Source organism: Leptonychotes weddellii, chromosome 16, assembly GCF_054177405.1.
Source record: "Leptonychotes weddellii isolate Sample4059 chromosome 16, ASM5417740v2, whole genome shotgun sequence".
Taxonomy (NCBI): domain Eukaryota; kingdom Metazoa; phylum Chordata; class Mammalia; order Carnivora; family Phocidae; genus Leptonychotes; species Leptonychotes weddellii.
Window position 1 is genome coordinate 36,862,112 of NC_138384.1, and position 14,946 is coordinate 36,877,057.

At 38.4% G+C, this 14,946-nt stretch overlaps 1 protein-coding gene across 5 annotated transcripts in view; it reads left to right on the forward strand.

Annotated features, from left to right (window-relative positions):
* LSM14A (LSM14A mRNA processing body assembly factor) overlaps window positions 1–14,780 on the forward strand; it is a 55,184-nt gene extending 40,404 nt beyond the window's left edge. The window contains exons 5-11 of one of the 5 annotated variants that reach the window (XM_081806688.1): window positions 3,692–3,868; window positions 4,153–4,218; window positions 6,638–6,820; window positions 6,923–7,094; window positions 8,562–8,793; window positions 13,524–13,582; window positions 14,520–14,780. In XM_081806688.1, coding sequence (XP_081662814.1) covers window positions 3,692–3,868; window positions 4,153–4,218; window positions 6,638–6,820; window positions 6,923–7,094; window positions 8,562–8,793; window positions 13,524–13,547 — 854 coding nt within the window. In that variant the 3' untranslated portion in view covers window positions 13,548–13,582; window positions 14,520–14,780. The remainder of the gene's footprint in view (window positions 1–3,691; window positions 3,869–4,152; window positions 4,219–6,637; window positions 6,821–6,922; window positions 7,095–8,561; window positions 8,794–13,523; window positions 13,583–14,519) is intronic. The other 4 variants (XM_081806689.1, XM_081806687.1, XM_081806691.1 and 1 more) reach the window with 4 other exon arrangements.
* The last annotated feature ends 166 nt before the right edge of the window (window positions 14,781–14,946 follow it).

A 14,946-nucleotide genomic window follows, 5' to 3' on the forward strand; every position in this document is an offset into this window, starting at 1 on the left:
AAAAAAAAAAAAAAAAAGAATTCTTTCTTAAATAAAATTATTCACCTTTTTAAGCATTAGTTTTCTAAACTATAAAATGGGACTTTAGGGGCACCTGGCTAGCTCATTTGGTGGAGCACATGACTTGATTTTGGGGTTGTGGATTTGAGCCCCGTGTTGGGTTATAGAGATTACTTAAAAATAAAATCTTTATAAGGGCACCTGGATGGCTCAGTCATTAAGCGTTTGCCTTCAGCTCACGTCACGATCCCAGGGTTCTGGGATTGAGCCCCGCATCAGGCTCCCGGCTCAGCAAGAAGCCTGCTTCTCCTTCCCCCCTCCCCCTGCCAGTGTTCCCTTTCTTGCTGTGTCTCTGTCAAATAAATAAAATAAAATAAAATCTTTATAAAAAATAAAAGGGGCACCTGGGTGGCTCAGTTGGTTGAGTGGCCAACTCGGTTTTGGCTCGGGTCCTGATCTCATGGTCCTGGGGGATCAAGCCCCACAGTGGGCTCCATGCTGAGTGTGGAATCTGCTTCACATTCTCTCACCCTTTCCCTCCCCCCTCCCCACTCACGTTCACACTCTCTAAAGTAAATAAAACCTTAAAAAATAAGAATAAAATAAAATGGGGCTCTATGGGTAAGTAACTTATTGTGAGAATTACATTTTTTAAAATGTATGCAGTGCCCTTAGCATAGTGTGTGGATGTTAATTATTTTAATCAATAGTGAACATTAACCTTAATATTGAAGCACTTACTAAAATCATAAGGATGCCTGTTATCATTACTACTCAGCATCATTCTGGGAATTTTTAGCTAAATCAGGAACACATGAAAAGAAATATGAAGCATAAATATTGGAATTGGTATTATTTGCCAGTGCAATTGAGAATTGACAGTTGAGAATTCACTGAAAAACCTAGAACTAAAGGACTGAAATTAGAGGTATTTAAATTCACACGTATAAAAAGCAATAGTTGTTCTAAAACCTAACCCACTGATTATGTAATGGAGATAAAAGATGTCATAATAAGAAATAGAAATTAAATATAAAATACATAACAAATATGGCAAACTTTTGTAGAAAATACAAAATGTAGTAGAGGGACATAAAAGAAGTCAGAGGTCATCAGAGAAACCGATCTTATTCCTAGATACAAAGATTTAGTATTAGGAAGACCTTGTGTCTCATATTAATTAAATTTACTATACTTTTAATAAATCCACATGAAATAGTAGGAGAACTTAATTAAAAAGATACACAGTCCTAAAAATAAACATGGAAGTATAGTTAGACATATTTTTCAAATGAAAGTAATGACATAGGGCTTACCTACTTGATAATAAAGTAAAGCAGTGCAGGAATAAAAGCCAGAAATAGTTCCAAATATAAATAAGTGATTAATACATGATAAAGATATTCTTAAATTAGTAGAGGAAGGCTGGCTATCCAATAAGTGATATCGGGACAGACAACTGCCTGATCATTTGGGGAAAATAGATCTAGATTCCTTCCCTCATACTTCGGACTAAGATAAATTTTAAATAGATTAAAATATTTTTAAATTCTTCAAGTACATATTATAAGAAAGGTATATTTATATAAAGCAGTAATGGAGAAAGTCTGGGACCCTGCATTTAAGTTTTATCAATGAAAACTGAACTTAACAAAATACCTAGAGTCTTCTTTGAACTGGTAAGAATGTGCAGATAAGTCAGGGGGTTGTGTTTTTATTATGCCGAAACCAGCTTCTGGGTTTATCCTAATGGTATATCTAGCATTACCTGTATTTCCCTGTGGATGACACAGCTGCCAATAAGACTAGGAGACTTCAGTCACAAAGGTTTTGAAAGTACACAGCAGGGGACACCTGGATGGCTCAGTTGGTTAAGCATCTGCCTTTGGCTCAGGTCATGACCCCAGGGTCCTGGGACAGAGTCCCACATCGGGCTCCTTGCTCAGCGGGGAGCCTGCTTCTCCCTCTCCCTCTGCCACTCCCCCGCTTGTGCACGCACTTTCTCTCTCCTCTGATAAATAAAATCTTAAAAAAAAGAAAGAAAGTACACATCAGATGAGTCCTTGCTTGCTGTGATCGCCCCATCACTTGTGGTTCTGCAACACTTGTGGGTTACAGGATTCTTTTCTCAAAAGCCTCAATGAGACAAATTTTAGAAATTTATAAGATCGGAACGCCTGGGTGGCTCAGTCGTTTAAGTGTCTGCCTTCGGCTCAGGTCATGACCCCAGGGTCCTGGGATCGAGCCCCCTTTTGGGCTCCCTACTCAGCGGGGAGTCTGCTTGTCCCTCTCCCTCTGCCCCTCCCTGCTGCTCATGTTCTCTCTCCCTGATAAATCTTTTTTTAAAAAAAGAAAGAAAAAGAAATTTATAAGATCATTTAATGTCATATTATAAAATTGAACAATAGGCTTTTCAAAAAACTTAGCACTTGTTTTATAAGTAAATCCCTGTACAAGGTGATAAATGATCACAAAATGTTTTCTCATAGGCCAGAACTTCTACAAACCACCATGATTCCCGTTATAATCAATGGGAACATTGCACTGTTTCTCTTAATGGTAGAGTAAACTTTGGCATTAATGGCTGGAAATGGTGATACACATTTGTAATTACGTACTTTAGATAACTATAAACATGGGAAAATTGCTAATGAACGGTCCCTGAAGCATCTGGTGCATAATAACCAGTGCATTGTCAGCACTCACCAGTTCACCAGTGGTCGGAGCCTGTGCAGCTCTGCACTGGTGGGGAGTAACATTTGCAGCGTACTTGGAATTTTTTTTTACATGAAACGAGCATAATTTTCTTAATTAAAACATATCCCGTGCAATATCATGAGATATGAGAGCACCTTGAGAAGAGATTTACAGCATACATAGAGACAAAACATGATGGGAGCATCCGATATTATATTCTTCTGTTTGTACTGTGACCAGGCTCTGAACTCATAAAAGGAAAAATGGAATTTGTAAGTGCACAACTCATATTTAGCAAAAGCTTCCAAAAGATCTTTCAAATGGCCAGAAATGAATATGGGGCTACTCTGTTATTTTCTGAAGGATGTATTTGTTGCTGGCCTTTGAGTATTGACATACAATTTCCCAAGCCCCTAGGGTATTGAAGGACTTCACCTGTCTAACTTTCTAGTTCTTTACTTCCTTTATAATGGAAATGTAATGGAGATAATACCTATAAATATAAAAAGTACCACTTTGGACATATCTTCAGAAAGTACTAAAAATTTTAGATTACAGCCTCTGGAAATAATGGCTGGAGTGTCAATATAATTTTGTGGTTGTCATTATTGGGGAAAGCCTGCATCCTACCTGCATACAACATGATCTTTGATAATATTCCTGGGAAGTCTTGCCCAGGCAGCAATTTTTTAAAAACTTACTTAAATCTTATTCCACCAGGTAGAAATACAGAAAAAGTTCCCTTGGTTGGTTGGTTGGTTGGTTGGTTGTTGGGGTTTTGGGGGTTTTTTTCAATGTTTCTTTCCTAGCCTAGTGACCCAGCCCACTAAAGATAACCAGTTTTAAACTCTGGTCTAGTAAGTAGATGAATTCAGATTTGTGCTAAGGATTTAAATTGGTAGAAATAAAACTGTAGACCTTTTTTTTGAGGGTCTAGATAATTTTGAAATCCCCAGAGGATAGGGTAGTTTCTTATCTTTTGGTTACGTTTTAGGTCGTTCAAGCCCTCAGTTAGACCCTTTGAGAAAAAGCCCAACCATGGAACAAGCAGTACAGACCGCCTCGGCCCACTTACCTGCTCCAGCACCTGTTGGGAGAAGGAGCCCTGTATCAACCAGGCCTTTACCATCTACCAGCCAGAAAGCAATAGAGAATCAAGAGCACAGGCGAGGTAGAACTTTAGCTATTTACTATTCATTAATTGACTGATCAACATTTTCCATTCACCTTATTTTTTATTGAAAAGATTTACTGTATATGAATGATCCTAGAAGGTTTAAACTGAACTTGATAGAATGTTCAGTCTTTCAAACTTGACTCAAAAGTAGTGATGGTGGTGGGGGTATAGATTTTTTGCTTTTGTTTTGGGTTCCTTTGTTTTTCCCATTTTGAACTTTACGGAAGTTTTTGATTTTGTGTCCTGAGCTCATTCCTGATTTTGTATATCTTTTATAGCTGAAGTACACAAAGTTTCAAGACCAGAAAATGAGCAACTCAGAAATGATAGCAAGAGACAAATAGGTAAGTTACTTGAATCTGAAAGCCATATTCTGGGCTTCTCAATTAAAAAGAACATTTGATGCATAATTACTATTAAAAAATGAAAGCCTGCAGGGCACCTGGGTGACTTAGTGGGTTGAGCATCCAGCTCTTGATTTTGGCTCAGGTCATGATCTTGTGGGTTGTGGGATCAAGCCCCATGTCAGGCTCTGCTCAGCAGGGAGTCTGCTTAAGATTCTCTCTCTCTCGGGGCGCCTGGGTGGCTCCGTCGTTAGGCATCTGCCTTCGGCTCAGGTCATGATCTCGGGATCCTGGGATCGAGTCCCACATCGGGCTCCCTGCTCCGCGGGAAGCCTGCTTCTCCCTCTCCCACTCCCCCTGCTTGTGTTCCCTCTCTCACTGTGTCTCTCTCTGTCAAATAAATAAAATCTTTAAAAAAAAAAAAAAAAATCACTGTTACATTTCTGGAATAAACTCTACTCGATGGGAGGCAGTTGTCTTTCAGTATATTGAATTTATCTGCCATTAAGATTTATACACTTATATTTACATTGTTGTGTGGTTTCCTCTTTAGTACTATCTTTTGTATTTTTTTACGTTTTTATGTCAGTTTCTGGTTAACATTATAAAATTTTTATTGTTTTCGGGAGCTTTTAAGAGTGGATTTATCTGTACCTCGAAGGTTTGAGGTTTTCTCATTATAATTATTTAAGCCCTGAGTTTTTTTTCCTTTAAGTAATTGTTCAAGAACTTTAATTTTCTTTCATGGTTATTGAATTAATAAGACTGTACACTTTGTGTTTTGTAATCTATAACGTTTATCCCCAGATTCATTTATTTTATCAGTACTTTCAAATATATTACCAGAGAATAAATTTATTATTTTAAACGTCCAAATTAAAAAATAAAGGCAAGGTGTAATCACCTTATTTAGATAATAGAAAATGATCTTTCACTTAATTTCAGAAAATGTATACTGAATTTCTCCTGTACATTGCTGTATGTGCTATGTCCCGTGGAATTCAGGGGTTTTGGTTTGATTTGCTATATTTCACTTTTTTTTATTTTGGAAAAGAGAACTTCTCTCTCAAAATAAGATAATTGCCATACTACCATCATTTAAAAATCATATAAAGTAATAAATAAAAGTACCTTACAGTGCGCTTCAAAATTGATCCCCCAAAGGTTCATTAACAGAACAATGACTATTCTTTCAGACTTTTTTTCTTAACGATTTTACAAACATTGACTATACTTAATTTTTTTTTTTTTTTTTTTTTTTTTTAAGACGGAAAGATTGTGCTATATTTACTTCCTGGCTTGTGGCCAAGGTGTTTTTAATAGTGAAGTTGAATGTTTTAAACATCCTGCTTATCTAGATTTAAGTGTCTGGATATGCTGCTGTAGGTTTTTGTGGTTTGTTTTTTCAGATGTGTGCAATTTGCAAAACTTCAGCAAACACTGAACATAACCTGTCTGTTACTGTGTAGTCACTTTCTGATCTTTGTCACTATATTAAACATTTCACATAATTATAATCATTGAATTCATACTCTTTTGTGCTCTATTTCTGTTAACTCACATGAACTACTGTTCCATATTCCTCTTTTATTTTTTTCTTAACTCTTTCTCTTGTGTTGGATATTTGGGTTCTCAACTTTTTACTGTAATTTATGCTATTTTGCTATTGCTTTATCATACTTCATAAATCCTTTTAGCACAGTAGAGAAAGTAGATACAGGAAGATTTGAATAATAGGAAGCCATTTAGAGGGAGACAAGAAAGGTGAAAGAGGAAGTGGTTGGAGTAGTTGAGACATGGTGGTGCTTTTTGTTTTCTGTGATATTTGTGCTTATTAGTGTTCATTTATTTTCTTATTATAAATCTTGGTTCTTGTGATACTTTCATGGAAGACTTCCTAAATTTTGAGAACCCACTACATGTTTGGCACTTTGTAGGAATTAGAACTATAAGCAGAGCAGAGCCCCTCCCTCAAGGAGTATGACAGTAATTACTATAGAAGTCTTCAAAACAGTTTGGTTGTGTACTTGTGAGAAACATGTATGAGTTTGGACCCCATAAGTATAAATTTCATGTGTGCTGTTCTCAGTTCACTATGTATTAGGTTAGTGAAATTTCATTTCTTTTTTAATTTTTTTTTTAAGGATTTGTTTAGAGAGAGAGAAAGAGTGTGTGTGTGAGTGGGGGGAGGGACAAGGAGAAGATCTGAAACCCATGAGATCATGACCTGAGCCAAAACCAAGAGTCAAGCACTTAATCGACTGAGCCTCCCAGGCATCCCAATTTATTTTTATAAAAACTACAAATACAGTAATGTGTATAGAGACTTTTAAGAAGCATTTTTGTTGTTGCCCATTTAATAAAGACCATTGTAATAGCTTCTGTCTTAAACCAGCTTATTCTTCCTTTATTGACATAGTTCCAGGTGCTCCTTCAGCTCCAAGGAGAGGGCGTGGGGGTCATCGAGGTGGCAGGGGACGATTTGGTATTCGACGAGATGGTCCAATGAAATTTGAGAAAGACTTTGACTTTGAAAGTGCAAATGCACAATTTAACAAGGAGGAAATAGACAGAGAATTTCATAATAAACTTAAATTGAAAGGTGAGTTCATTTTTCTATTCAGAAAATGTTCTTATTTGGCTTGTGAATTTTGGATGTTTAATAAAAATCTTGACTTTCTGGTATGTGCTTGTTTTTCACTAGAAGATAAACTTGAGAAGCAGGAGAAGCCTGTAAATGGTGAAGATAAAGGAGACTCAGGAGTTGATACCCAAAACAGTGAAGGAAATGCAGATGAAGAAGATCCACTTGGCCCTAATTGCTATTATGACAAAACCAAATCCTTCTTTGATAATATTTCTTGTGATGATAATAGGTACAGTCTTTTAAGCTTCTGTTATGCTCTTGGGAGGTTGAAGTATGAAATGATTTCCTATAAATTCACAAAGTTTAATGAATACTTAAAAATATCGAAGGACTGGGCGCCTGGGTGGCTCAGTTGGTTAAGCGACTGCCTTCGGCTCAGGTCATGATCCTGGAGTCCCTGGATCGAGTCCCGCATCGGGCTCCCTGCTCAGCGGGGAGTCTGCTTCTCCCTCTGACCCTCTTCCCTCTCATGCTCTCTCTCATTCTCTCTGTCTCAAATAAATAAAATCTTTAAAAAAAAAAGAATATCGAAGGACTACAATTTTTTAATGTTTTATTTTGCTAAAAGAAAATAATCCGTACTAAAATTTTCAGTCACATTACTCCTTATGAAGAAGAAATAACCATATACTTTTTTTAGGGATGCACTGACATTTGAAAATTAGTAATTAGGGCGCCTGGGTGGCTCAGTTGGTTAAGCGACTGCCTTCGGCTTAGGTCATGATCCTGGAGTCCCTGGATCGAGTCCCGCATCGGGCTCCCTGCTCGGCGAGGAGCCTGCTTCTCCCTCTAACCCTCCCCTGTCTCATGCTCTCTCTCTCTATCTCATTCTTTCTCTCAAATAAATAAATAAAATCTTTAAAAGAAAAAAAAAGAAAATTAGTAATTAAAACAAAAGCATTCATCTAACATCTAAGTAAGACCTTTTACTTTACTCTTCTACAGTGTAGTTCAAATGAAGTCACGGCCAAATATGCTAATGTTACTTTGAAGTTTGCTGATACAGTAAAACTTCGCCATATCGCAGCAAATGTGGATCCAGAAAATTGTCAGGTTAATTAAAGGATCCAGCATAACAGGAGTTCTAGAGTTTCTGTTACCCGTTCCAAATTTTCCTTCTCCTCTCTATAGTTTGGTGCCACCTGGTGGCAGTTGTCTGCTTCAGCGTAAACATGGAGGGGGATGATCTGATCTGAGTCCTGCTGTAGGACTGGGCTGTACGACAACAGCAGTAGCAATTTAAACACTTGCTTCTGACATCAGGTCCAGGGATTGGGCTAGGAGCATACTAGGACCTTACTTTCCTAGCATACTTGGACTTACTTTCCTTCTCCCAGCTTTCTGACAGAGTTCCCTTTCCTGGCTTTGCGCTCTCTCACCTTGGGGCTGAGGGGAGAGTAGAGTCAATTGCCAATCCTACTGTATTTGAATTCCCATTATATTGGGGGCTGTTACGATGTTTGTTTCATCAGCTGTATTCATGAAAGAAACTAACGCCAGTCATATTTTCACATGAAGTTTAATAGAATATTATGGGAACATACTGCCATGGACAGTTTGTGATGACTTAGATAAGGTGCTTATTTTTATTTGATCTAGGATTTATTTATCCTTAATTTGGGAATTCATGCCACATTGTTTTGCTGGAAAATGTTCTTAAACCCGATACACTAGAGATGATTTGTTCTTATAACAGAGAACGGAGACCAACCTGGGCTGAAGAAAGAAGATTAAATGCCGAAACATTTGGAATCCCACTTCGTCCAAACCGTGGCCGTGGCGGGTACAGAGGCAGAGGAGGTCTTGGTTTCCGTGGTGGCCGAGGGCGTGGTGGTGGCAGAGGTGGTGCCTTCACCACCCCTCGAGGATTTCGTGGTGGATTCAGAGGAGGTCGTGGGGGCAGGGAGTTTGCAGATTTTGAGTACAGGGTAAGTATTACATGCTTTGGGGTTGGCATGCAGTTTTATGAAATTCAAAATGGTTTTATTTTAAGTGAATATTTTTAAGACATTTGTATAACTTCCAATTTGTTCAGTGGGGGATTAGGTTGTTTATATAATTTTAAGGAGCAGTAACTTCTTGGCTGATGAGTCCAAAGTTTTTAACTGTTTTCTTTTCAATTGGAGGAAGTAAGAGAGAGAAATGAGATTGGGGTGGGAGGGGTCTTTTTTATTGTAGAACCATAGTTTTAGATTTCATGGACTAGTAAAATTTCCCCCAAAAATGTATTAGAAATTGATTTAGGGTGTTTTTTTGTTCTTTCTTCCTTCCTCTTCTTTTTTTTGGAGGCATGGGGGATTACTAAAGTATTTATACCAAAAAAGACTATATCATATCACCTTTATTTTATATTACAAAGTGTGTTTTCACACCAAAAGAGTCTAGGAAGGACATACTCCAGAATGGAAAGCATCCATAGCAGCCAACATTTATATAGTACTTTGCATGTATTAGGCATTGTTCTAAATGTTTTTCACATACTAACTCACTTAAATCTAACGTAACTGTATAAGATAGTTCTGTTCTTATCACCATTTTACAGAAGAAGAAATAGGTATAGAGATATTAAATACCTTGTCCAAGGTCAGCTAGTAAGTGATGCTGCAGGTTCGTGAGCCTAGTAAGTTTGTTCCTGAGTCAGTGCTCTTAATTTACTTTTATGGAAAATTCAACTGCATTTTCCCTGGTTTTCTTATTTTACCTTGGTCTTGAAAATATTGTGATATATTGGCATTTGAGAACTGCTGCTAGAAAACTATGTAGCTCTGTATAGTTTGTTTATATGTGTAGTTAATTTATTGAAAGGAGTCGGTAGATGAAGTCAGTGTCACTCTCCTAGTTTATTGATTTTTAGGTTCAGTAGAGAGGAAGGCTATATAATCACAGAAAGGATCAAAATCCTCTTGTAAAGAGATCTACTAGAACAAAGGGCAGCTGGAAACAAGAAGACCTGCTGGCAGGAATTTTATTGTCCGTTATTTGAAACTGGCCATTGTTGAGATCCCTCTTGAAGGATTGATGTTAGTGGCTTTGGGGTCTGGTCTGTTAATTCTGACACCTCTGATATTGTATCATCCAGCCAAGACTGCTGAAAATTAGCCTCAAGTCATTAACTCAGGCTATTCAGCCGCCGTGGCCTGGTGCAGCAGCTACAGGACTTGTAACTTGCAAAATTGCCATTCTAGCTGGGAGAGCCCATTGCTTGTCACTATTATTGTTCTTATTACTGCCCTTGCCAGTGGGGCCTTTTGCTAATAGAATTCAAATATTTGCCCTTAACCCTTCTGAAGTATTTGACACTGATAACTGCCCACCCAACTTGGAATCTTTCTTTCTAGTTTTTTAAAAATACTGTTATTTGGGGTGTTTTTGTTTTGTTTTTCTTTTTAAAAATGACACATGTTCCAGGGCACCTGGCTGGCTCAGTTGGTAGAGTATGTGACCCTTGATCTTGGGGTTGTGACTTTGAGCCCCATGTTGGGTGTAGAGATTACTTAAAATCTTTTTTTATATATAAAATCTTTAAAAATAATAATACATGTTCCTCAACACAGCCTGTAAACACTTCATGATCTGCTTCTCCAGTTCAGAAGTCTTGTACTGGCTCTTGTCCTTTTTGCCATTGGGACTCCCCTTTTCTATATTCAGTCTGCTGCAGAAATGTGGACCACCTTCTTGCTCTTGTTCAGTGCCAAGCTTATTCTTATCTCAGGACCTTTTCACCCATTCCTTCTGCCTAGAATGTTCGGTTTGCTCCTTAAAAGCTTTCATGCTCGGGGTGCCTGGGTGGCTCAGTCAGTTACGCATCTGCCTTAGGCTCTGGTCATGATCCCAGAGTCCACGGGATCAAGTCCAACTTTGGGCTCCTCACTCTGTGGGGAGTCGGCTTCTCCCTCTGACCCCCCCCCACTCTCTATAAATAAATAAATAAATAATAAATTAATAAATAAAAAATAAAGCTTTCATGCTGATGTCTGTGCTTGCTCTTCTTCCCCCTTCTTTCTTGTCCCTACCTCTCTCCCCTCCCCTTTCTTTCCTCCTCCCTTTTGTGAGCTTGTTGATACGTAGCTTTTAATCAGTTTTCAGCTTGGACCTTGTGTGCTTCCACCTACATTTCTCCATCTTTATCTGCTTTATGTTCTTTGACTAACTTAAACTTGCCCTTCTTCAAAATGACCTTACCATCTTCTTGCCTTCCCACCACCCCAGCATCCACACTGGCTGACAGTGTGGCGTAGCCCCTTTCCACATTACCACATTTGTTCCTATTCAGTGTCCCTGCCCACTACCATAATAACCCACTGATTGGTCTGCAGACATTCAGTCTCTTTACCTCACTTCAGGCATATCAGCTACCTATTGAAGAACCTATGACAGCTCCTTGTTGAAGACCACATTGACTCAACTTGGCTTGAGAAAAAGTACATTTAAATTAAACTTGGATCCTGATGAGAATTCTAGTGATTGTTGCTAGTGTGACTTCAGTTGAGTCGTTAAACCTTTCAGGCCCTCAGTTTTTACATTTTTGGAAACAAATCAAATACACATTTTATCAAATACACATTTTAAAGATCATTAAAGTCTCAGAGTTGGGAAGCATCTGAGAGGTCTGAGCTCCTGGCCAAGCCGTGAGTCCTGACGTATCCCTTATAGGGGCTGGCAGCTTACTTTTACTTAAGAGTATCCATCCCACCCTAGGGATGGTCTAATTAGTAGGATTTCACAATGTGGGTGAAGATCTTTTCCTCTATATCTTCAGTCTTAGTTTAACTCTACCCTTGTAAACAAACAGAATATACATACTCCTCTTCATGATAATTCTGCAGATATTTGACAAAACCGCGGTCATATTGTCTGCAAGATTGGACTGTTATTTCCCGTTACCTGACAGTCATCAGTAAGCCTTTGAATAACTGCCGAGTGCATGGTACATGCATTTATTTATTAATTCAGACTTTCTGAAGCTCTGTCTCACTGTTCAGTCATTTTGAGCCTCCAGTGAAAACCCCTATCCCACACATTGCAGAATTAGAGTGCATTGTAGAGGTTGTCTGCATGAGTCTTTACCCACATTAGTGTATCCTTGACAGATAGTCTAGCCTCTGCTTGGGTGTTTCAAGGCGTCATAGATTGACTGGGCCCTAGATATTGCCCTGGTGGTAAGAAGGTTCTAATGTGACATTGTACTGCCTGCTCTTCTTACTCTGTGCGGATCCCACTGCTATTTCCAGCCCCATTTCTCATTGCCCTTTAAGCTGTCTGGTTCAAGCAAGTTGACTCATGGTCAATGCTTATATGCACTGTCCTTGATTCCGACTTTGACCTCATTTGTTGACCAGACATATTGCATTCTTCATATATGGCATGCACTGTGCTGGATATTAGTGGTAAGCAAAACGGATGCAGTCCTAGCCTTCTTGGTGTTTTAGTCCAGTGGAGAGATAGACCCAGCTAAAAGTCAAGGGGTTCCCTTTCACACCCTTCACAGTCTTGTCCAAGGTTTGCTCTGTCCTTGGAAACTTCTCTTTCCTACACTGATTTCTTCTTTTTCTGACTCCTGTGGTATCTGCTTTCATCACACATTTTAAATACACTCACGTTCCGTATTTCATGTGTTTTGTTCTGCATTTCCAGCTAGATATGAGCCTCTTGGCATTAGTGAACGTGTATTTTACTTTCATTTCCTCCAGTGGACATGGAACCATAGTGGGCTTGAAGTAAGTGCTCAGCATTTTGATTAGGAATACACTACTTCAGCCTTCAGTAAGGCAGAAGGTCCATCAGTGTGGCTACTCCTTCCTTGTCCATTCCAAAGTTAAATGACCCTGAAGTCTGGCACTAGAGCCCTGACCTTCTCCGCATTCTACGCCTTCTAAATCATACCACCTGGTACCTTTAAAGGCGGAAAGAGTGAGTGATCACTATTACATGAAGGAAATTTACCTTCAAGGATTAAACTCCCTTCTAAAACTACATCTAATACTTCTTAGAGAAATGGAGGTCATTGGCATTTACAGCAGCCTTCATGTAATGGGTTGGCTTTCTTCTTTGTGTTCTGTTGGCATGAATCACTAGTTTTGAGGTGAGCATAAGCAAGTCTGGTTGTTTAATGAAAACATGGGCAAAGTGGGATTATAGATTTTTAGAACTCCTCAAAAATACCAGCTGAACTATAAGCTCTCTCTCACCCACCCCCAATAGATCGGAAACCAAGGACCCAGAGAAGTTAACTCTCTTGATCGGGGTACAAGCTAGCAAAGCCAAAGCTTAGTCTGTTTGACTTCTCGCCTAGTTTTCCTTAAGGATAATGTTAGAAAGATAAATTTGTGTTAAGCTTGGTCCTGTGGCGCTTTGTGGGGTTGGGGGATGAGGAGATCAGGTTGGGTTTGTAATAAGAGTATAGTCAGCTCCTATTTTATATGCTGCTGCTAAGGAGGTTAAATAAAACACCATGGTAGGTGAGACAGATTACCTTCCATTTGAGTCTGTTTTTTCAGATAGGGTCCAGAAACAAAGAGGTAACCAAAATGACTCAGCATGGTACTCTCTTTCCCTTTCCCCCTTTATTTTCTCCTCTCTTTCCCTCTACTTCTCTGTATCCCTCTCCCCCTCCCTTCTCTCTCTCTTTCTTTCTTGCTTTCTTTTTTTTACCTTTCAGAAAACCACAGCTTTTGGACCCTAAAGTAGGTCTGGATTGATCGTACAACTTTCTGAAAGGTAAAAAAAAAAAAAAAAAAATCGGGGCATGTGAAGGTTGGCTTCGGTGGGGAACTGTGGGGTGGGATTATCTTCAGTTTATTTCTTTCTGCACCAGTTCACACCATGCCACATGTATCCAGTTTAATGGCATTGTACAAATGGTTTGGTGCTGTATACACAGATAAAGTTAAGTCTTTAACATAGGAAATAATATATTTCTAACAGTCAGGATGAGAATCAGCAATAAAAATCAGGAATGTGATAACAACTAGTCCTGAGGAAAACAGTAGCCCCTGGCTCTGGTGTTATGTACAGGACTTTTGATTAGGTTTAGTCTCACTGGAAAGCTAGAGGCTCCTTGAGATTTTTGTTTTTTCCCTGGTTACTTTTTAAAAATTACTACCCAGTCAACTCTGATTTTCAGAACTTATTTTGAATTTAAAAGTTATCCTTTTAAAATGAATTTCTAAATCATTGCTTTCTCCTGGCATGAAACTTTGGAGAGAAATGTTATTTTACTGTCTGGATATTTTATTGCTTAGTAAAGACATCAAAGACTTCAGGATTTTATTAATCCTTTTCCAGGGTATGTTGTCAATTGTATTTGATGAACTTGACTGCTAAGTTGAGGTTTAAATCATTGTGTTTAAAAATTATTAAGATGCAACCAAAGATAGTGAAGTATGCCTGTATCTTAGGGGCCTTCTTGCTGGAACCAGCCCACACCACACCACTGCTATAACCTCTAGTAACTGGAAAATGCAGTTAACAAATAATGAGCTACTGCTGGGTGTGGAAGTCATAAAATGTTTCCTGGAAATTAGTGAAATGGATTTATACATGAAAGGAAAAGGAGGGTATATTTGAAAGTAATGGGAAATATACTTAAGTAAATTAGAAGTACTTCATAAACCGATAATTTGAAACATGAGCTAATTTTTTTTTTCCTTTTTAGAAAGACAACAAAGTTGCTGCATAGTCTACAAACAAGTCTTTGAAAATAGGTGAATTTCTAGCTCTTCATGGTCCTGAGAATTGGTTTCAGTCTTTGCGAAGAATGAAGAAGTGAATTTGCTGTATATTTGTCACCAGCACTGGGTTTTTGTTTGTTTGTTTGTTTGTTTTTCTGCTTAATTTCAAAGATACAATGCAGTTACTTTTGGGGGGGAAGGCTCATCTTAAAAAATGAGCATTAAATATATTTGGAATAGCAGAAGGTTAAGTAATTTCTTATGTATAGTTAAACTACAGCAGTACTTCAATGGGACTTATAAGTATTTTTTCATCACTGAAAGGATTTTTCTTATCACTAAATTGTATTTGGCAATTATTGTAAGTTGCCTGCAGATAGGGCCGTGATACTGTGTTTTGAGCCACAGAAG